Source organism: Heptranchias perlo, chromosome 35, assembly GCF_035084215.1.
Source record: "Heptranchias perlo isolate sHepPer1 chromosome 35, sHepPer1.hap1, whole genome shotgun sequence".
In the NCBI taxonomy this organism is placed as follows: Eukaryota; Metazoa; Chordata; class Chondrichthyes; order Hexanchiformes; family Hexanchidae; genus Heptranchias; species Heptranchias perlo.
Genome location: NC_090359.1, coordinates 24,222,418 through 24,245,365, shown reverse-complemented (window position 1 = coordinate 24,245,365; position 22,948 = coordinate 24,222,418). Strand labels below are relative to the sequence as shown.

The 22,948-nt window shown below is 49.3% G+C and overlaps 2 protein-coding genes across 4 annotated transcripts; both read left to right on the top strand.

The window, feature by feature from the left end:
- Positions 1–1,173: 1,173 nt before the first annotated feature.
- On the top strand, positions 1,174–10,843 carry LOC137302466 (paired immunoglobulin-like type 2 receptor beta). Of its 2 annotated transcripts, none has more exons than XM_067972153.1 (4): positions 1,174–1,850; positions 4,642–5,010; positions 6,188–6,373; positions 10,061–10,843. In XM_067972153.1, exons 1-4 carry the CDS (start codon positions 1,808–1,810, stop codon positions 10,111–10,113), a joined length of 651 nt encoding a protein of 216 aa, XP_067828254.1. In that variant the 5' UTR covers positions 1,174–1,807; the 3' UTR covers positions 10,114–10,843. The 2 variants fall into 2 exon arrangements, with proteins under 2 accessions (XP_067828254.1, XP_067828255.1); XM_067972154.1 differs by having other exon boundaries at positions 1,206–1,850; positions 6,212–6,373; positions 10,061–10,840.
- A 1,317-nt stretch (positions 10,844–12,160) lies between these two features.
- Positions 12,161–22,560, top strand: LOC137302467 (paired immunoglobulin-like type 2 receptor beta). Of its 2 annotated transcripts, none has more exons than XM_067972155.1 (4): positions 12,161–12,815; positions 15,540–15,908; positions 17,554–17,739; positions 21,467–22,560. In XM_067972155.1, the coding sequence occupies exons 1-4, from the start codon at positions 12,773–12,775 to the stop codon at positions 21,517–21,519; spliced, it is 651 nt and encodes a 216-aa protein (XP_067828256.1). In that variant the 5' UTR covers positions 12,161–12,772; the 3' UTR covers positions 21,520–22,560. The 2 variants fall into 2 exon arrangements, with proteins under 2 accessions (XP_067828256.1, XP_067828257.1); XM_067972156.1 differs by having other exon boundaries at positions 12,166–12,815; positions 17,578–17,739; positions 21,467–22,559.
- The last annotated feature ends 388 nt before the right edge of the window (positions 22,561–22,948 follow it).

Below are 22,948 nucleotides of genomic sequence, written 5' to 3'. Positions count from 1 at the left end.
TTCGGTTCACAGTGTTTGGTGATTGCAGTCTGATTTTTTAATGCATGCTGTTCTATTTCAGTGGAAAGTTATATCGAGGTGTGTGGTTTGCTGGGGTTTTGATCCCCTCAAAAACATCTGCGAGTAAATATTCAGCCTGAGGAGGCTTCCCGCTGGTTCCTGCTCCACGGTGTTCAATGGCGGGAGGGCCCGAAATCGCAGGTCGTTCTCCACTGGGTCTTTGCGGAGTCCCGGCCAAGCTCTGTTGATGAGGCTGCAGGAAGGAGGAAGAGTGGGTAGGACGGGGAATTTGGAGTTTGGGACGAACGAGACAGGAAAGCTCAGAGGGGCAGTGACCATTGTAGTGTCAATAAAATAGAGACAGAAAAGGTTGAGAAGGGAGAAGCTGGTCAGAGGAGAGAGAGAGAGGCGATCGTCCATCAGCCAACGAGATTCCCTTGGGATCGGGACACGGATACTGGGCTCGTGGGCTCACGGATTTCGGAGTTTCATCCGAGGGCGCAATCGGCAAATTGCGCCCGTCTGGCCGTGGTGAAATTGCGGCCAGGTTTCCGCGCAAGCTTATTAACGTAAACCCGAAGGTGAAATCTGCCGGGAATCAGCTGGAACAGAGTCAAAGAAGCCTCAAGGTAAGAGGGTGAGGTGGTATAAAAGGTGAGGGGGAATAAATTTCACCGTCGGAGAGGGGCTGGAGAGTAAAAAAAAGTAAAGACTTTCATTTATTAAGAAAGAAAGACTTGCAGAGAGAAAATGCTTTCCACGACCTCAGGACGTCCCAAAGCGCTTTACAGCCAATGAAGTACTTTTTGAAGTGTAGTCACTGTTGTAATGTAGGAAACGCGGCAGCCGATTTGCGCACAGCAAGATCCCACAAACAGTAATGAGATAAATGATCAGATAATCCGCTTTAAGTTATGTTGGTGGAGGGATAAATATCGGCCAGGACTCCAGGGATCACTCCTCTGCTCTTCTTCGAAATAGTATCATGGGATCTTTGACGTGAGAGGGCAGACGGGGCCTCGGTTTAATGTCTCATCTGAAAGACGGCACCTCCAACAATGCAGCGCTCCCTCAGTACTGCGCTGGAGTGTCACAGGACGTCCCAGAGCACTCTAGAGCTGATGAAATATTTTTTGAATTGTAATCACTGTTGTAATGCAGGAAGGCAGTACTTATCTCTGTGTCCTGCAAACTTTTACAATAATTATTAAAACCTTTAAAGTTTGTTTTTTCTAAAAGTCATATAATTCCTGTAGCAGCAGAGCAGGGCTGAGGCTTTAATTCACCGCTGGTCAGCTGATTTGCCCTTGATTCATGTGACCACGAGAGCCTGCGTGCCTGAGAATCTCGGCGCAACGTAATGAAACTCCCCCCACCACCCCGAACTAACACAATTGGCAGAAACCTGCCTTTCGGTCCTGGGGGCATTGTAGGTGGGGACTGGTTCGGGGGAAGGGTTTAATGGACGGACCTAAAAGATGGCGGACACTTGGGCGTAATGCAGTTATGGGCGTAACTCATTTACGCCTGAAATCCCGCCATCGTTTACACTACTTTGACTTGGCCGCGCCCAGTCGAAGCTGTTGCCTGGGCCGAAATCAGGCGGGAAGTCAGGGAAAATGATCCCGGAGTTGAGGGTGTGGTTTTCCAGGAGAGACAAGCTCCCTAACTAGAGACGGATGTGAGATCACTGATAGAAGGAGAAAAGCAGAACTACTAATTGTAGCGGTTTAATAAATGTGTCATCACCCCGTCTCATGAGCCTCAGTGCAGCGAAGCCTCCAACAGAGTGAAGTGAGGAGCCGCGATGGGCTCTGCTCTCCGCCTGATCCTCCTGCAACTCTCCATTGGTGAGTAAACCCAATTTTGTTTCCCTCACTCCACTTTCCTTCCCCCCCCACCTCAGCCACTCCTAAGGGCACTGAGCCTGACGGGAGGTCCCACAGCTGCTGCTGGCTTCCCAATTCGTAGAAGGATTGTCAAAGCAATTGGCACCGATATGATGCCCACCAAGGTTGAAGAGAGAAGGAGGGACAATAACAGCAACAACGCCGGCAGGAAAAGCACCAGATAAACGTCCCAAGGCGCTTCCCAGAGGCGTACGGGTAAACAGGTAACAAAGCCAAAGCAGGAGATATTAGAAGGAGCAACCAAAAACTGGGTCAATGAGGTGGGTTGAAAGAGGGTCTTGAAGAAGGAGAGAAAGGTGGAGAGGTGGAGCGGTTTAGGGAGGGAATTCCAGAGCTTAGGGCCCAGATGGATAACGGCACGTCTGCCAATGTTTCGGCAAAGGGTGTGGGGGATGCACAAGAGGCCAGAATTGGCGGAATGGAGAGATGACGGAGGGTTGTAGGGCTGAAGGAGGGTAGAGAGGAAGGGAGGGGCGAGGCCATGGAAGGATTTCAATACCAGGATGAAAATTTTAAATTGGACGTGTTGTTGGACCAGGCGCCAAGCGAAGGGGTGAGGGGTAAGTGGGACTTGGAGGGGGATAGCAGAGTTTTGGATGAGCTGGAATTTAAGGAGGGTGGACTTTGGGAGGTTGGCCAGGAAAGATAGATGGGGTAGATCAGGAAATCGTGGTCAGGTGACGCCAAGCAGTGGTTCTTAAAGCTATAAGACTGTGGGAGAAATAAAGACTGGGGGCAGGGCTGTACACTACAGTCACGGAGCTCGACATCTCAGTTTAACCCCACGGTGACCTTGTGTGTGTCCCTGTTGTCGATGGATGAGAGGGGGGAGGGGTTTCCTTTTGGGTACAGAGAGAGGTTTGACCAGGTTCCAGTCCAAGGCCGGCCCCCGGTCACTCTCCCCATCCCCAACCATCTGTTGCAAAGCAACATTATGGAAGGCACAAGGATCGGCCAAAGGGTCTCCCACCAACCCATGAAACGGTGGGACAGAAGAGAAAGAGCAGAGTTACAAGCTGGAATCCAATCGAGGGGTTCGGGGGTTTACATATGGAATAAGATACCCGGGAGTGAGTTACAGGCTGGAATCTAATCGAGGGGTTCGGGGGGTTTATATATAGAATAACAGATACCCAGGAGTGAGTTACAGGCTGGAATCCAATCGAGGGGTTCGGGGGGTTTATATATAGAATAACAGATACCCGGGAGTGAGTTACAGGCTGGAATCTAATCGAGGGGTTCGGGGGGGGGTTATATATAGAATAACAGATACCCAGGAGTGAGTTACAGACTGGAATCTAATCGAGGGGTTCGGGGGGGTTTATATATAGAATAACAGATACCCGGGAGTGAGTTACAGGCTGGAATCTAATCGAGGGGTTCGGGGGGTTTATATATAGAATAACAGATACCCGGGAGTGAGTTACAGGCTGGAATCTAATCGAGGGGTTCGGGGGGTTTATATATAGAATAACAGATACCCGGGAGTGAGTTACAGGCTGGAATCTAATCGAGGGGTTCGGGGGGTTTATATATAGAATTACAGATACCCGGGAGTGAGTTACAGGCTGGAATCCAATCGAGGGGTTCGAGGGGTTTATATATAGAATAACAGATACCCGGGAGTGAGATACAGGCTGGAATATAATCGAGGGGTTCGGGGGGTTTATACATAGAATAACAGATACCCGGGAGTGAGATACAGACTGGAATCCAATCGAGGGGTTTGGGGGGTTTATATATAGAATAACAGATACCCGGGAGTGAGTTACAGGCTGGAATCCAATCGAGGGGTTTGGGGGGTTTATATATAGAATAACAGATACCCGGGAGTGAGTTACAGGCTGGAATATAATCGAGGGCTTCAGGGGGTTTAGATGTAGAATAACAGATACCTGGGAGTGAGTAACAGGCTGGAATATAATCGAGGGCTTCAGGGGGTTTATATATAGAATAACAGATACCTGGGAGTGAGTTGCAGACTGGAATCTAATCGAGGGGTTCGGGGTGGGGGTTATATATAGAATAACAGATACCCGGGAGTGAGTTACAGGCTGGAATCTAATCGAGGGGTTCGGGGGGTTCATATATAGAATAACAGATACCCGGGAGTGAGTTACAGGCTGGAATATAATCGAGGGGTTCGGGGGGTTTATATATAGAATAACAGATACCCGGGAGTGAGTTACAGGCTGGAATCTAATCGAGGGGTTCGGGGGGTTTATATATAGAATAACAGATACCCGGGAGTGAGTTACAGGCTGGAATCCAATCGATGTGTTCCGGGGGGTGGGGTTTATATATATAATAACAGATATCTGGGAGTGAGCTCCAGGCTGTCACATCACATTATGCCATGTCACGTTACCGCACATCGCATTCTGTCACATAACATTACGTCACATCACGTTATGCTCCCAGAACCACCTACAGATACCTTACCATGTTGAAACCAGTCGGTCTCCCGTGACGGAGTGGAGAGAAAGTCAAAACCAAGGACATTGCCCAGGTCAAGTGAGGGGAAAAGGTGGGGAGATAATTGATAACTGGGAGAGGAGGCAGATAGGAGGAGGAGGAAGAAGAGGGAGAGATAAGAGGGGAGGATGGAGAGATAGGGAGAGGGGAGAAAAGGGGAATGGGGTTGTGGTCAGGGTGAGTGGAGAGGATGGGGGGTGGCGAGGGGGGAGTGGAATATTCCTAAATAACTATTTGTTGTTTTACTGTCCCTCAGTGCTGATAAATGGAGCTGAATTCCATGTGATCCAGCTTGATCACCTGGAGGCTGAGGAAGGAGAATCGATCACAATCCCCTGCTCCTTCACTTACAAAGATTGGTCCAGACCCAGGGTGATGAACATTCTTTGGACAACAGCTTTGTCGAACGGAGAAATTATATTCAACGCCAGGACGCAATTCGTTCACCCTGACTACCGAGGCCGGATCGAATACCTGGGCAACCCAATTGTGGAGAATACTGGCTCCATCCGCATAAAGCAGCTGAAACAAAGTGACTCGAGGACGTATTTCTGTAAATTGGATGTACGGGGGGATAAAATTGGGATTTCACGAACTACCCCAGGGACTGCCCTCACCGTACGAGGTAAGCCCCCCCTTGGGATCCCCGTGTTTCTTTCTCTGAGTTTTTAATTAAGCCCCTCCTTTGATTGAGTTCTAAAGTTGTAACCGGGCCGAACCTTAATTTAATTTGCCGACAATTTTAGAGAAAAAACCTTCGAGTCCCGTTTTCAGCTAATCAGGTTCCAAATTTGAAAGAGGTTTGGCCAAGATCGAAAATGGCTGCTACCAATAATCAGGGGAGTGAAACAGAGACTCTGGAGGTCTGATACAGAATGGAAAGTGATTTGTAGAATAGTGGGGGAAGGAGAGAGAATAAGATAATGACTCGAGGAAGTATTTCTGTCGTGTGGAGACATTGGGGGGTAGAATCGATATGAGGTAAATCATCCCTGGACCACCCTCACTGTACGAGGTTAACACCCTTTTCAATCGACTTGTTTCTCTCTCTACGTTTTTATTAAACCTCTGAAACTGACACTCCTCTCCCCAGGGTCTGTGACACTGACACCCCTCTCCCCAGGGTCTCTGACACTGACACCCCTCTCCCCAGGGTCTGTGACACTGACACCCCTCTCCCCAGGGTCTGTGACACTGACACCCCTCTCCCCAGGGTCTCAGACACTGACACCCCTCTCCCCAGGGTCTCTGACACTGACACCCCTCTCCCCAGGGTCTGTGACACTGACACCCCTCTCCCCAGGGTCTCTGACACTGACACTCCTCTCCCCAGGGTCTCTGACACTGACACTCCTCTCCCCAGGGTCTGTGACACTGACACCCCTCTCCCCAGGGTCTCTGACACTGACACTCCTCTCCCCAGGGTCTCTGACACTGACACTCCTCTCCCCAGGGTCTCTGACACTGACACTCCTCTCCCCAGGGTCTCTGACACTGACACCCCTCTCCCCAGGGTCTGTGACACTGACACCCCTCTCCCCAGGGTCTCTGACACTGACACTCCTCTCCCCAGGGTCTGTGACACTGACACCCCTCTCCCCAGGGTCTCTGACACCCCTCTCCCCAGGGTCTCTGACACCCCTCTCCCCAGGATCTGTGACACTGACACCCCTCTCCCCAGGGTCTCTGACACTAACTGTGTTACTCGTGTTTCTCGAGTGTGAAGGAGGTCCGTCACTTCCCTCGATTTGATTTGTGGCTTTCGCTGTCACATTGTTGTTGTTAATTCCTGTATTTCACAGAAAGGATATTTCACCCCACGACAGGTCTGTTAATCTCCTCAGTGACTGCGCCATCAACAGACGCTGCTGATAGAAACAGTCACAAACTGGGCCACGGCATTATCCTGATCATCAGATCCGTGCTGTATCTCGGCATGCTGGCAATTGCTTGGCTGATTGGAATTTATTGGCTGAAAAGGAGTGAAGGTACAAGTAATCTGAGTTCTCTGACATCATCGTCCTCGCTCCATGTCCTCACTCATTGTCCTCATTCATTGTCCTCGCTCATTGTCCTCACTCATTGTCCTCACTCATTGTCCTCGCTCATTGTCCTCGCTCATTGTCCTCACTCAATGCCCTCACTCATTGTCTTCACTCAGTGTCCTTGCTCAATGTCCTCACTCATTGTCCTCGCTCAATGTCCTCACTCATGATCCTCACTCAATGTCCTCGCACATTATCCTCATTCATTGTCCTCGGTCAATGTCCTCACTCATTGTCCTCACTCATTGTCCTCGCTCATTATCCTCACTCATTGTCCTCGCTCAATGTCCTCACTCATTATCCTCACTCAATGTCCTCGCACATTATCCTCACTCATTGTCCTCGCTCCATGTCCTCACCCAATGTCCTTGTGCATTGTCCTCACTCATTGTCCTCGCACATTATCCTCATTCATTGTCCTCGGTCAGTGTCCACACTCATTGTCCTCGCTCATTGTCCTCACTCATTGTCCTCACTCAGTGTCCAAACTCATTGTCCTCACTCAGTGTCCTCACTCAGTGTCCTCACTCAGTGTCCTCACTCAGTGTCCTCACTCATTGTCCTCGCTCATTGTCCTAGCTCATTGTCCTAGCTCATTGTCCTCACTCATTGTCCTCACTCATTGTCCTTGCTCATTATCCTCACTCATTGTCCTCACTCAATGTCCTCGCTCATTGTCCTCACGCAGTGTCTTCGCTCATTATCCTCGCACATTGTCCTCACTCAATGTCCTCATGCATTGTCCTCACTTGTTGTCCTTGCTCAATGTCCTCACTCATTGTCCTCGCTCATTGTCCTCGCACATTGTCCTCACTCATTGTCCTCACTCATTGTCCTCACTCATTGTCCTCACTCATTGTCCTTGCTCATTATCCTCACTCATTGTCCTCACTCACTGTACTCGCTCATTGTCCTCACTCAGTGTCCTCGCTCATTATCCTCGCACATTGTCCTCACTCAATGTCCTCGTGCATTGTCCTCACTTGTAGCCCTCGCTCAATGTCCTCACTCATTGTCCACGCTCATTGTCCTCGCACATTGTCCTCGCTCAATGTCCTCGCTCATTGTCCTCGCTCAATGTCCTCGCTCATTATCCTCGCTCATTATCCTCGCACATTGTCCACGCACATTGTCCTCACTCATTGTCCTCGCTCATTGTCCTCGCTCATTGTCCTCACGCATTGTCCTCGCTCATTGTCCTCGCTCATTGTCCTCGCACAATTTCCTCGCTCATTGTCCTCGCTCATTGTCCTCGCTCATTGTCCTCACGCATTGTCCTCGCTCATTGTCCTCACTCATTGTCCTCACTCATTGTCCTCACTCATTGTCCTCGCCCATTATCCTCGCACATTGTCCTCACTCAATGTCCTCACTCATTATCCTTGGACATTGTCCTCACTCATTGTCCTCACTCATTGTCCTCACTCATTGACCTCATCATTGTCCTCATCATTGTCCTCACTCAACGTCCTTGCACATTGTCCTCACTCAATGTCCTCACTCAATGTCCTCGCCCATTATCCTCGCACATTGTCCTCACTCAATGTCCTCATTCATTATCCTTGGACATTGTCCTCACTCATTGTCCTCACTCATTGACCTCACTCATTGACCTCATCATTGTCCTCACTCAACGTCCTTGCACATTGTCCTCACTCAATGTCCTCACTCAATGTCCTCACTCAATGTCCTTGCACGTTGTCCTCACTCATTGTTCTTGCACATTATCCTCACTCATTGTCCTCACTCAATGTCCTCGCTCATTGTCCTCACGCAGTGTCTTCGCTCATTATCCTCGCACATTGTCCTCACTCAATGTCCTCATGCATTGTCCTCACTTGTTGTCCTTGCTCAATGTCCTCACTCATTGTCCTCGCTCATTGTCCTCGCACATTGTCCTCACTCATTGTCCTAGCTCATTGTCCTCACTCATTGTCCTCACTCATTGTCCTCACTCATTGTCCTTGCTCATTATCCTCACTCATTGTCCTCACTCACTGTCCTCGCTCATTGTCCTCACTCAGTGTCCTCGCTCATTATCCTCGCACATTGTCCTCACTCAATGTCCTCGTGCATTGTCCTCACTTGTAGCCCTCGCTCAATGTCCTCACTCATTGTCCACGCTCATTGTCCTCGCACATTGTCCTCGCTCAATGTCCTCACTCATTGTCCTCGCTCAATGTCCTCGCTCATTATCCTCGCTCATTATCCTCGCACATTGTCCACGCACATTGTCCTCGCTCATTGTCCTCGCTCATTGTCCTCGCTCATTGTCCTCGCTCATTGTCCTCGCTCATTGTCCTCACGCATTGTCCTCGCTCAATGTCCTCGCTCATTGTCCTCGCACAATGTCCTCGCTCATTGTCCTCGCTCATTGTCCTCGCTCATTGTCCTCACTCATTGTCCTCGCCCATTATCCTCGCACATTGTCCTCACTCAATGTCCTCACTCATTATCCTTGGACATTGTCCTCACTCATTGTCCTCACTCATTGTCCTCACTCATTGACCTCATCATTGTCCTCACTCAACGTCCTTGCACATTGTCCTCACTCAATGTCCTCACTCAATGTCCTCGCCCATTATCCTCGCACATTGTCCTCACTCAATGTCCTCATTCATTATCCTTGGACATTGTCCTCACTCATTGTCCTCACTCATTGTCCTCACTCATTGACCTCATCATTGTCCTCACTCAACGTCCTTGCACATTGTCCTCACTCAATGTCCTCACTCAATGTCCTCACTCAATGTCCTTGCACGTTGTCCTCACTCATTGTTCTTGCACATTGTCCTCACTCATTGTCCTCACTCATTGTCCTCACTCAACGTCCTCACTCAATGTCCTTGCACATTGTCCTCACTCATTGTCCTCACTCATTGTCCACACTCATTGTCCTCACTCAACGTCCTCGCTCAATGTCCTCGCTCATTGTCCTCACTCATTGTCCTCACTCATTGTCCTCACTCAACGTCCTCGCTCAATGTCCTCGCTCATTGTCCTCACTCATTGTCCTCACTCATTGTCCTCACTCAACGTCCTCGCACATTGTCCTCGCTCATTGTCCTCACTCATTGTTCTAGCACATTGTCGTCACTCATTGTCCTCACTCATTGTCCTCGCACATTGTCCTCGCACATTGTTCTCGCACATTTTCCTCACTCAATGTCCTCGCTCATTGTCCTCACTCAATGTCCTCGCTCATTTTCCTCACTCAATGTCCTCGCTCAATGTCCTCGCTCATTGTCCTCGCACATTGTCCTCGCACATTGTCCTCGCACATTGTCCTCGCACATTGTCCTCGCTCATTGTCCTCACTCAATGTCCTCGCTCATTGTCCTCGCACATTGTTCTCGCACATTGTCCTCACTCAATGACCTCACTCAATGTCCTCGCTCATTGTCCTCACTCAATGTCCTCGCTTATTGTCCTCGCACATTGTCCTCGCACATTGTTCTCGCACATTTTCCTCACTCAATGTCCTCACTCATTGTCCTCGCTCAATGTCTTCGCTCATTGTCCTCGCTCATTGTCCTCGCTCATTGTCCTCGCTCATTGTCCTCACTCTTTATTGACTCTTGTTCTTTTCACATGATAGTTTCCTTCTACAAACCATGTCATCAATTTCAGGTTCTCCTGATCGAAGGTTGAGGGAAGACAGCAAACAAGAGACGAGGATATGAGAGTGAAAACTCCCGAAGGAATCTGAGACTGAAGGACTCTGCCATTTTTACTGGTGCACTGGGCCCTCCAAAAACACAGGACCGCTCACAGTCGCACTGCAGGGTCACATCCTCGAAAGAGCACAGACATCACTTTTCAGACCCGATTTTAACATAACCCACCCGGGGGAATGGAGAGTGAAATCAGGCAGGGTGTAAACTATGTGACCGACCCGGACCTGAACCCGATCCCACTGCATCCCCAACAGGCAGATTGGGTTAAACTCGGGGCCCCCTCTAATAGAGTCACACATAAAGAGCCATTTTATAGCACACTCCTCACTGTAACGCTCTCTGATACACCACACTTTCCTTACTGTTACACACTGTAATATCCCACCCTCTCTAATATAGACCTATAGAAACAACCCCTGTATAACACACTCCTCACTGTGACACTCTGTAATATCCCACTCCCTCTAATAGTGATCCATATAAACAGCCCCTGTATAACACACTCCTCACTGTGACACTCTGTTATCCCACTCCCTCTCCAAGAGAGACTAGTACAATCAGTCTTTGTATAATATCCTCGGGTTATCTCCGCAAATCAAGACAATGATCCAGTTTCTAATTGCACGGTATAATCTCATCACTTTAATTGTTCTCATTGTTTATCAATGCTGTGCAGTCATGTTAAAGTACAGAACTGTTCTTTTTAAATTTCAAAAATAAACTTTATTCAATAAACGGTGCAAAAATATCTACAAACACGATCGAAATGAAGAAACATACAGTACAGTTCCTGGCTCTCTGGGGAGCATGGATTCAAGGAGTGTCCACAATATTATTATTGTGCTTCTCATGGGCTACATTCGGTTCACAGTGTTTGGTGATTGCAGTCTGATTTTTTAATGCATGCTGTTCTATTTCAGTGGAAAGTTATATCGAGGTGTGTGGTTTGCTGGGGTTTTGATCCCCTCAAAAACATCTGCGAGTAAATATTCAGCCTGAGGAGGCTTCACGCTGGTTCCTGCTCCACGGTGTTCAATGGCGGGAGGGCACTAAATCGCAGGCCGTTCTCCACTGGGTCTTTGCGGAGTCCCGGCCAAGCTCTGTTAATGAGGCTGCAGGAAGGAGGGAGAGTGGGTAGGACGGGGAATTTGGAGTTTGGGACGAACGAGACAGGAAAGCTCAGAGGGGCAGTGACCATTGTAGTGTCAATAAAATAGAGACAGAAAAGGTTGAGAAGGGAGAAGCTGGTCAGAGGAGAGAGAGAGAGGCGATCGTCCATCAGCCAACGAGATTCCCTTGGGATCGGGACACGGATACTGGGCTCGTGGGCTCACGGATTTCGGAGTTTCATCCGAGGGCGCAATCGGCAAATTGCGCCCGTCTGGCCGTGGTGAAATTGCGGCCAGGTTTCCGCGCAAGCTTATTAACGTAAACCCGAAGGTGAAATCTGCCGGGAATCAGCTGGAACAGAGTCAAAGAAGCCTCAAGGTAAGAGGGTGAGGTGGTATAAAAGGTGAGGGGGAATAAATTTCACCGTCGGAGAGGGGCTGGAGAGTAAAAAAAGTAAAGACTTTCATTTATAAAGAAAGAAAGACTTGCAGAGATAAAATGCTTTCCACGACCTCAGGACGTCCCAAAGCGCTTTACAGCCAATGAAGTACTTTTTGAAGTGTAGTCACTGTTGTAATGTAGGAAACGCGGCAGCCGATTTGCGCACAGCAAGATCCCACAAACAGTAATGAGATAAATGATCAGATAATCCGCTTTAAGTTATGTTGGTGGAGGGATAAATATCGGCCAGGACTCCAGGGATCACTCCTCTGCTCTTCTTCGAAATAGTATCATGGGATCTTTGACGTGAGAGGGCAGACGAGGCCTCGGTTTAATGTCTCATCTGAAAGACGGCACCTCCAACAATGCAGCGCTCCCTCAGTACTGCGCTGGAGTGTCACAGGACGTCCCAGAGCACTCTAGAGCTGATGAAATATTTTTTGAATTGTAATCACTGTTGTAATGCAGGAAGGCAGTACTTATCTCTGTGTCCTGCAAACTTTTACAGTAATTATTAAAACCTTTAAAGTTTGTTTTTTCTAAAAGTCGTATAATTCCTGTAGCAGCAGAGCAGGGCTGAGGCTTTAATTCACTGCTGGTCAGCTGATTTGCCCTTGATTCATGTGACCACGAGAGCCTGCGTGCCTGAGAATCTCGGCGCAACGTAATGAAACTCCCCCCACCACCCCGAACTAACACAATTGGCAGAAACCTGCCTTTCGGTCCTGGGGGCATTGTAGGTGGGGACTGGTTCGGGGGAAGGGTTTAATGGACGGACCTAAAAGATGGCGGACACTTGGGCGTAATGCAGTTATGGGCGTAACTCATTTACGCCTGAAATCCCGCCATCGTTTACACTACTTTGACTTGGCCGCGCCCAGTCGAAGCTGTTGCCTGGGCCGAAATCAGGCGGGAAGTCAGGGAAAATGATCCCGGAGTTGAGGGTGTGGTTTTCCAGGAGAGACAAGCTCCCTCACGAGAGACGGATGTGAGATCACTGATAGAAGGAGAAAAGCAGAACTACTAATTGTAGCGGTTTAATAAATGTGTCATCACCCCGTCTCATGAGCCTCAGTGCAGCGAAGCCTCCAACAGAGTGAAGTGAGGAGCCGCGATGGGCTCTGCTCTCCGCCTGATCCTCCTGCAACTCTCCATTGGTGAGTAAACCCAATTTTGTTTCCCTCACTCCACTTTCCTTCCCCCCCCCCACCTCAGCCACTCCTAAGGGCACTGAGCCTGACGGGAGGTCCCACAGCTGCTGCTGGCTTCCCAATTCGTAGAAGGATTGTCAAAGCAATTGGCACCGATATGATGCCCACCAAGGTTGAAGAGAGAAGGAGGGACAATAACAGCAACAACGCCGGCAGGAAAAGCACCAGATAAACGTCCCAAGGCGCTTCACAGAGGCGTACGGGTAAACAGGTAACAAAGCCAAAGCAGGAGATATTAGAAGGAGCAACCAAAAACTGGGTCAATGAGGTGGGTTGAAAGAGGGTCTTGAAGAAGGAGAGAAAGGTGGAGAGGTGGAGCGGTTTAGGGAGGGAATTCTCGAGCTTAGGGCCCAGATGGATAACGGCACGTCTGCCAATGTTTCGGCAAAGGGTGTGGGGGATGCACAAGAGGCCAGAATTGGCGGAATGGAGAGATGACGGAGGGTTGTAGGGCTGAAGGAGGGTAGAGAGGAAGGGAGGGGCGAGGCCATGGAAGGATTTCAATACCAGGATGAAAATTTTAAATTGGACGTGTTGTTGGACCAGGCGCCAAGCGAAGGGGTGAGGGGTAAGTGGGACTTGGAGGGGGATAGCAGAGTTTTGGATGAGCTGGAATTTAAGGAGGGTGGACTTTGGGAGGTTGGCCAGGAAAGATAGATGGGGTAGATCAGGAAATCGTGGTCAGGTGACGCCAAGCAGTGGTTCTTAAAGCTATAAGACTGTGGGAGAAATAAAGACTGGGGGCAGGGCTGTACACTACATTCACGGAGCTCGACATCTCAGTTTAACCCCACGGTGACCTTGTGTGTGTCCCTGTTGTCGATGGATGAGAGGTGGGAGGGGTTTCCTTTTGGGTACAGAGAGAGGTTTGACCAGGTTCCAGTCCAAGGCCGGCCCCCGGTCACTCTCCCCATCCCCAACCATCTGTTGCAAAGCAACATTATGGAAGGCACAAGGATCGGCCAAAGGGTCTCCCACCAACCCATGAAACGGTGGGACAGAAGAGAAAGAGCAGAGTTACAAGCTGGAATCCAATCGAGGGGTTCGGGGGTTTGTATATGGAATAAGATACCCGGGAGTGAGTTACAGGCTGGAATCTAATCGAGGGGTTCGGGGGGTTTATATATAGAATAACAGATACCCAGGAGTGAGTTACAGGCTGGAATCCAATCGAGGGGTTCGGGGGGTTTATATATAGAATAACAGATACCCGGGAGTGAGTTACAGGCTGGAATCTAATCGAGGGGTTCGGGGGGGGGTTATATATAGAATAACAGATACCCAGGAGTGAGTTACAGACTGGAATCTAATCGAGGGGTTCGGGGGGGTTTATATATAGAATAACAGATACCCGGGAGTGAGTTACAGGCTGGAATCTAATCGAGGGGTTCGGGGGGTTTATATATAGAATAACAGATACCCGGGAGTGAGTTACAGGCTGGAATCTAATCGAGGGGTTCGGGGGGTTTATATATAGAATAACAGATACCCGGGAGTGAGTTACAGGCTGGAATCTAATCGAGGGGTTCGGGGGGTTTATATATAGAATTACAGATACCCGGGAGTGAGTTACAGGCTGGAATCCAATCGAGGGGTTCGAGGGGTTTATATATAGAATAACAGATACCCGGGAGTGAGATACAGGCTGGAATATAATCGAGGGGTTCGGGGGGTTTATACATAGAATAACAGATACCCGGGAGTGAGATACAGACTGGAATCCAATCGAGGGGTTTGGGGGGTTTATATATAGAATAACAGATACCCGGGAGTGAGTTACAGGCTGGAATCCAATCGAGGGGTTTGGGGGGTTTATATATAGAATAACAGATACCCGGGAGTGAGTTACAGGCTGGAATATAATCGAGGGCTTCAGGGGGTTTAGATGTAGAATAACAGATACCTGGGAGTGAGTAACAGGCTGGAATATAATCGAGGGCTTCAGGGGGTTTATATATAGAATAACAGATACCTGGGAGTGAGTTGCAGACTGGAATCTAATCGAGGGGTTCGGGGTGGGGGTTATATATAGAATAACAGATACCCGGGAGTGAGTTACAGGCTGGAATCTAATCGAGGGGTTCGGGGGGTTCATATATAGAATAACAGATACCCGGGAGTGAGTTACAGGCTGGAATCTAATCGAGGGGTTCGGGGGGTTTATATATAGAATAACAGATACCCGGGAGTGAGTTACAGGCTGGAATCCAATCGATGTGTTCCGGGGGGTGGGGTTTATATATATAATAACAGATATCTGGGAGTGAGCTCCAGGCTGTCACATCACATTATGCCATGTCACGTTACCGCACATCGCATTCTGTCACATAACATTACGTCACATCACGTTATGCTCCCAGAACCACCTACAGATACCTTACCATGTTGAAACCAGTCGGTCTCCCGTGACGGAGTGGAGAGAAAGTCAAAACCAAGGACATTGCCCAGGTCAAGTGAGGGGAAAAGGTGGGGAGATAATTGATAACTGGGAGAGGAGGCAGATAGGAGGAGGAGGAAGAAGAGGGAGAGATAAGAGGGGAGGATGGAGAGATAGGGAGAGGGGAGAAAAGGGGAATGGGGTTGTGGTCAGGGTGAGTGGAGAGGATGGGGGGTGGCGAGGGGGGAGTGGAATATTCCTAAATAACTATTTGTTGTTTTACTGTCCCTCAGTGCTGATAAATGGAGCTGAATTCCATGTGATCCAGCTTGATCACCTGGAGGCTGAGGAAGGAGAATCGATCACAATACCCTGCTCCTTCACTTACAAAGATTGGTCCAGACCCAGGGTGATGAACATTCTTTGGACAACAGCTTTGTCGAACGGAGAAATTATGTTCAACGCCAGGACGCAATTCGTTCACCCTGACTACCGAGGCCGGATCGAATACCTGGGCAACCCAATTGTGGAGAATACTGGCTCCATCCGCATAAAGCAGCTGAAACAAAGTGACTCGAGGACGTATTTCTGTAAATTGGATGTACGGGGGGATAAAATTGGGATTTCACGAACTACCCCAGGGACTGCCCTCACCGTACGAGGTAAGCCCCCCCTTGGGATCCCCGTGTTTCTTTCTCTGAGTTTTTAATTAAGCCCCTCCTTTGATTGAGTTCTAAAGTTGTAACCGGGCCGAACCTTAATTTAATTTGCCGACAATTTTAGAGAAAAAACCTTCGAGTCCCGTTTTCAGCTAATCAGGTTCCAAATTTGAAAGAGGTTTGGCCAAGATCGAAAATGGCTGCTACCAATAATCAGGGGAGTGAAACAGAGACTCTGGAGGTCTGATACAGAATGGAAAGTGATTTGTAGAATAGTGGGGGAAGGAGAGAGAATAAGATAATGACTCGAGGAAGTATTTCTGTCGTGTGGAGACATTGGGGGGTAGAATCGATATGAGGTAAATCATCCCTGGACCACCCTCACTGTACGAGGTTAACACCCTTTTCAATCGACTTGTTTCTCTCTCTACGTTTTTATTAAACCTCTGAAACTGACACTCCTCTCCCCAGGGTCTGTGACACTGACACCCCTCTCCCCAGGGTCTCTGACACTGACACCCCTCTCCCCAGGGTCTGTGACACTGACACCCCTCTCCCCAGGGTCTCAGACACTGACACCCCTCTCCCCAGGGTCTCTGACACTGACACCCCTCTCCCCAGGGTCTGTGACACTGACACCCCTCTCCCCAGGGTCTCTGACACTGACACTCCTCTCCCCAGGGTCTGTGACACTGACACTCCTCTCCCCAGGGTCTCTGACACTGACACCCCTCTCCCCAGGGTCTGTGACACTGACACTCCTCTCCCCAGGGTCTGTGCCACTGACACCCCTCTCCCCAGGGTCTGTGACACTGACACCCCTCTCCCCAGGGTCTCTGACACTGACACTCCTCTCCCCAGGGTCACTGACACTGACACTCCTCTCCCCAGGGTCTCTGACACTGACACTCCTCTCCCCAGGGTCTCTGACACTGACACCCCTCTCCCCAGGGTCTGTGACACTGACACCCCTCTCCCCAGGGTCTCTGACACTGACACTCCTCTCCCCAGGGTCTGTGACACTGACACCCCTCTCCCCAGGGTCTCTGACACCCCTCTCCCCAGGGTCTCTGACACCCCTCTCCCCAGGATCTGTGACACTGACACCCCTCTCCCCAGGGTCTGTGACACTGACACTCCTCTCCCCAGGGTCTCTGACACCCCTCTCCCCAGGGTCTGTGACACTGACACCCCTCTCCCCAGGGTCTGTGACACTGACACTCCTCTCCCCAGGGTCTCTGACACTGACACTCCTCTCCCCAGGGTCTCTGACACCCCTCTCCCCAGGGTCTCTGACACCCCTCTCCCCAGGATCTGTGACACTGACACCCCTCTCCCCAGGGTCTCTGACACCCCTCTCCCCAGGATCTGTGACACTGACACCCCTCTCCCCAGGGTCTCTGACACCCCTCTCCCCAGGGTCTCTGACACCCCTCTCCCCAGGATCTGTGACACTGACACTCCTCTCCCCAGGGTCTCTGACACCCCTCTCCCCAGGATCTGTGACACTGACACCCCTCTCCCCAGGGTCTCTGACACTAACTGTGTTACTCGTGTTTCTCGAGTGTGAAGGAGGTCCGTCACTTCCCTCGATTTGATTTGTGGCTTTCGCTGTCACATTGTTGTTGTTAATTCCTGTATTTCACAGAAAGGATATTTCACCCCACGACAGGTCTGTTAATCTCCTCAGTGACTGCGCCATCAACAGACGCTGCTGATAGAAACAGTCACAAACTGGGCCACGGCATTATCCTGATCATCAGATCCGTGCTGTATCTCGGCATGCTGGCAATTGCTTGGCTGATTGGAATTTATTGGCTGAAAAGGAGTGAAGGTACAAGTAATCTGAGTTCTCTGACATCATCGTCCTCGCTCCATGTCCTCACTCATTGTCCTCATTCATTGTCCTCGCTCATTGTCCTCACTCATTGTCCTCACTCATTGTCCTCGCTCATTGTCCTCACTCATTGTCCTCACTCAATGCCCTCACTCATTGTCTTCACTCAGTGTCCTTGCTCAATGTCCTCACTCATTGTCCTCGCTCAATGTCCTCACTCATGATCCTCACTCAATGTCCTCGCACATTATCCTCATTCATTGTCCTCGGTCAATGTCCTCACTCATTGTCCTCACTCATTGTCCTCGCTCATTATCCTCACTCATTGTCCTCGCTCAATGTCCTCACTCATTATCCTCACTCAATGTCCTCGCACATTATCCTCACTCATTGTCCTCGCTCCATGTCCTCACTCAATGTCCTTGTGCATTGTCCTCACTCATTGTCCTCGCACATTATCCTCATTCATTGTCCTCGGTCAGTGTCCACACTCATTGTCCTCGCTCATTGTCCTCACTCATTGTCCTCACTCAGTGTCCAAACTCATTGTCCTCACTCATTGTCCTCACTCATTGTCCTCGCTCATTGTCCTCACTCATCGTCCTCACTCAGTGTCCTCACTCATTGTCCTCACTCATTGTCCTAGCTCATTGTCCTAGCTCATTGTCCTAGCTCATTGTCCTCACTCATTGTCCTCACTCATTGTCCTTGCTCATTATCCTCACTCATTGTCCTCACTCAATGTCCTCGCTCATTGTCCTCACGCAGTGTCTTCGCTCATTATCCTCGCACATTGTCCTCACTCAATGTCCTCATGCATTGTCCTCACTTGTTGTCCTTGCTCAATGTCCTCACTCATTGTCCTCGCTCATTGTCCTCGCACATTGTCCTCACTCATTGTCCTAGCTCATTGTCCTCACTCATTGTCCTCACTCATTGTCCTTGCTCATTATCCTCACTCATTGTCCTCACTCACTGTACTCGCTCATTGTCCTCACTCAGTGTCCTCGCTCATTATCCTCGCACATTGTCCTCACTCAATGTCCTCGTGCATTGTCCTCACTTGTAGCCCTCGCTCAATGTCCTCACTCATTGTCCACGCTCATTGTCCTCGCACATTGTCCTCGCTCAATGTCCTCACTCATTGTCCTCGCTCAATGTCCTCGCTCATTATCCTCGCTCATTATCCTCGCACATTGTCCACGCACATTTTCCTCACTCATTGTCCTCGCTCATTGTCCTCGCTCATTGTCCTCACGCATTGTCCTCGCTCAATGTCCTCGCTCATTGTCCTCGCACAATGTCCTCGCTCATTGTCCTCGCTCATTGTCCTCGCTCATTGTCCTCACGCATTGTCCTCGCTCATTGTCCTCGCTCATTGTCCTCACTCATTGTCCTCACTCATTGTCCTCGCCCATTATCCTCGCACATTGTCCTCACTCAATGTCCTCACTCATTATCCTTGGACATTGTCCTCACTCATTGTCCTCACTCATTGTCCTCACTCATTGTCCTCACTCATTGACCTCATCATTGTCCTCACTCAACGTCCTTGCACATTGTCCTCACTCAATGTCCTCACTCAATGTCCTCGCCCATTATCCTCGCACATTGTCCTCACTCAATGTCCTCATTCATTATCCTTGGACATTGTCCTCACTCATTGTCCTCACTCATTGACCTCACTCATTGACCTCATCATTGTCCTCACTCAACGTCCTTGCACATTGTCCTCACTCAATGTCCTCACTCAATGTCCTCACTCAATGTCCTTGCACGTTGTCCTCACTCATTGTTCTTGCACATTATCCTCACTCATTGTCCTCACTCAATGTCCTCACTCATTGTCCTCACGCAGTGTCTTCGCTCATTATCCTCGCACATTGTCCTCACTCAATGTCCTCATGCATTGTCCTCACTTGTTGTCCTTGCTCAATGTCCTCACTCATTGTCCTCGCTCATTGTCCTCGCACATTGTCCTCACTCATTGTCCTAGCTCATTGTCCTAGCTCATTGTCCTCACTCATTGTCCTTGCTCATTATCCTCACTCATTGTCCTCACTCACTGTCCTCGCTCATTGTCCTCACTCAGTGTCCTCGCTCATTATCCTCGCACATTGTCCTCACTCAATGTCCTCGTGCATTGTCCTCACTTGTAGCCCTCGCTCAATGTCCTCACTCATTGTCCACGCTCATTGTCCTCGCACATTGTCCTCGCTCAATGTCCTCACTCATTGTCCTCGCTCAATGTCCTCGCTCATTATCCTCGCTCATTATCCTCGCACATTGTCCACGCACATTGTCCTCACTCATTGTCCTCGCTCATTGTCCTCGCTCATTGTCCTCACGCATTGTCCTCGCTCAATGTCCTCGCTCATTGTCCTCGCACAATGTCCTCGCTCATTGTCCTCGCTCATTGTCCTCACGCATTGTCCTCGCTCATTGTCCTCGCTCATTGTCCTCGCTCATTGTCCTCACTCATTGTCCTCGCCCATTATCCTCGCACATTGTCCTCACTCAATGTCCTCACTCAATGTCCTCACTCATTATCCTTGGACATTGTCCTCACTCATTGTCCTCACTCATTGTCCTCACTCATTGACCTCATCATTGTCCTCACTCAACGTCCTTGCACATTGTCCTCACTCAATGTCCTCACTCAATGTCCTCGCCCATTATCCTCGCACATTGTCCTCACTCAATGTCCTCATTCATTATCCTTGGACATTGTCCTCACTCATTGTCCTCACTCATTGTCCTCACTCATTGTCCTCACTCATTGACCTCACTCATTGACCTCATCATTGTCCTCACTCAACGTCCTTGCACATTGTCCTCACTCAATGTCCTCACTCAATGTCCTCACTCAATGTCCTTGCACGTTGTCCTCACTCATTGTTCTTGCACATTGTCCTCACTCATTGTCCTCACTCATTGTCCTCACTCAACGTCCTCACTCAATGTCCTTGCACATTGTCCTCACTCATTGTCCTCACTTATTGTCCACACTCATTGTCCTCACTCAACGTCCTCGCTCAATGTCCTCGCTCATTGTCCTCACTCATTGTCCTCGCTCAATGTCCTCGCTCAATGTCCTCGCTCATTGTCCTCACTCATTGTCCTCACTCATTGTCCTCACTCAACGTCCTCGCACATTGTCCTCGCTCATTGTCCTCACTCATTGTTCTCGCACATTGTCGTCACTCATTGTCCTCACTCATTGTCCTCGAACATTGTTCTCGCACATTTTCCTCACTCAATGTCCTCGCTCATTGTCCTCACTCAATGTCCTCGCTCATTTTCCTCACTCAATGTCCTCGCTCAATGTCCTCGCTCATTGTCCTCGCACATTGTTCTCGCACATTGTTCTCGCACATTGTCCTCGCTCATTGTCCTCACTCAATGTCCTCGCTCATTGTCCTCGCACATTGTTCTCGCACATTGTCCTCACTCAATGACCTCACTCAATGTCCTCGCTCATTGTCCTCACTCAATGTCCTCACTCAATGTCCTCGCACATTGTCCTCGCACATTGTTCTCGCACATTTTCCTCACTCAATGTCCTCGCTCATTGTCCTCACTCAATGTCCTCACTCATTGTCCTCGCTCAATGTCTTCGCTCATTGTCCTCGCTCATTGTCCTCGCTCATTGTCCTCACTCTTTATTGACTCTTGTTCTTTTCACATGATAGTTTCCTTCTACAAACCATGTCATCAATTTCAGGTTCTCCTGATCGAAGGTTGAGGGAAGACAGCAAACAAGAGACGAGGATATGAGAGTGAAAACTCCCGAAGGAATCTGAGACTGAAGGACTCTGCCATTTTTACTGGTGCACTGGGCCCTCCAAAAACACAGGACCGCTCACAGTCGCACTGCAGGGTCACATCCTCGAAAGAGCACAGACATCACTTTTCAGACCCGATTTTAACATAACCCACCCGGGGGAATGGAGAGTGAAATCAGGCAGGGTGTAAACTATGTGACCGACCCGGACCTGAACCCGATCCCACTGCATCCCCAACAGGCAGATTGGGTTAAACTCGGGGCCCCCTCTAATAGAGTCACACATAAAGAGCCATTTTATAGCACACTCCTCACTGTAACGCTCTCTGATACACCACACTTTCCTTACTGTTACACACTGTAATATCCCACCCTCTCCAATATAGACCTATAGAAACAACCCCTGTATAACACACTCCTCACTGTGACACTCTGTAATATCCCACTCCGTCTAATAGTGAACCATATAAACAGCCCCTGTATAACACACTCCTCACTGTGACACTCTGTTATCCCACTCCCTCTCCAAGAGAGACTAGTACAATCAGTCTTTGTATAATATCCTCGGGTTATCTCCGCAAATCAAGACAATGATCCAGTTTCTAATTACACGGTATAATCTCATCACGTTAATTGTTCTCATTGTTTATCAATGCTGTGCAGTCATGTTAAAGTACAGAACTGTTCTTTTTAAATTTCAAAAATAAACTTTATTCAATAAACGGTGCAAAAATATCTACAAACACGATCGAAATGAAGAAACATACAGTACAGTTCCTGGCTCTCTGGGGAGCATGGATTCAAGGAGTGTCCACAATATTATTATTGTGCTTCTCATGGGCTACATTCGGTTCACAGTGTTTGGTGATTGCAGTCTGATTTTTTAATGCATGCTGTTCTATTTCAGTGGAAAGTTATATCGAGGTGTGTGGTTTGCTGGGGTTTTGATCCCCTCAAAAACATCTGCGAGTAAATATTCAGCCTGAGGAGGCTTCCCGCTGGTTCCTGCTCCACGGTGTTCAATGGCGGGAGGGCACTAAATCGCAGGCCGTTCTCCACTGGGTCTTTGCGGAGTCCCGGCCAAGCTCTGTTAATGAGGCTGCAGGAAGGAGGGAGAGTGGGTAGGACGGGGAATTTGGAGTTTGGGACGAACGAGACAGGAAAGCTCAGAGGGGCAGTGACCATTGTAGTGTCAATAAAATAGAGACAGAAAAGGTTGAGAAGGGAGAAGCTGGTCAGAGGAGAGAGAGAGAGGCGATTGTCCATCAGCCAACGAGATTCCCTTGGGATCGGGACACGGATACTGGGCTCGTGGGCTCACGGATTTCGGAGTTTCATCCGAGGGCGCAATCGGCAAATTGCGCCCGTCTGGCCACGGTGAAATTGCGGCCAGGTTTCCGCGCAAGCTTATTAACGTAAACC

Excerpts from the sequence above, each read along its gene's own strand:
- LOC137302467 (XM_067972155.1), top strand. The coding sequence starts at position 12,773 with ATGGGCTCTGCTCTCCGCCTGATCCTCCTGCAACTCTCCATTG. Across the intron at positions 12,816-15,539 it reads CCTCCTGCAACTCTCCATTG|TGCTGATAAATGGAGCTGAA; the intron begins GTGAGTAAACCC and ends ACTGTCCCTCAG. Across the intron at positions 17,740-21,466 it reads TTGGCTGAAAAGGAGTGAAG|GTTCTCCTGATCGAAGGTTG; the intron begins GTACAAGTAATC and ends CATCAATTTCAG.
- LOC137302466 (XM_067972153.1), top strand. The coding sequence starts at position 1,808 with ATGGGCTCTGCTCTCCGCCTGATCCTCCTGCAACTCTCCATTG. Across the intron at positions 5,011-6,187 it reads GACTGCCCTCACCGTACGAG|AAAGGATATTTCACCCCACG; the intron begins GTAAGCCCCCCC and ends TGTATTTCACAG. Across the intron at positions 6,374-10,060 it reads TTGGCTGAAAAGGAGTGAAG|GTTCTCCTGATCGAAGGTTG; the intron begins GTACAAGTAATC and ends CATCAATTTCAG.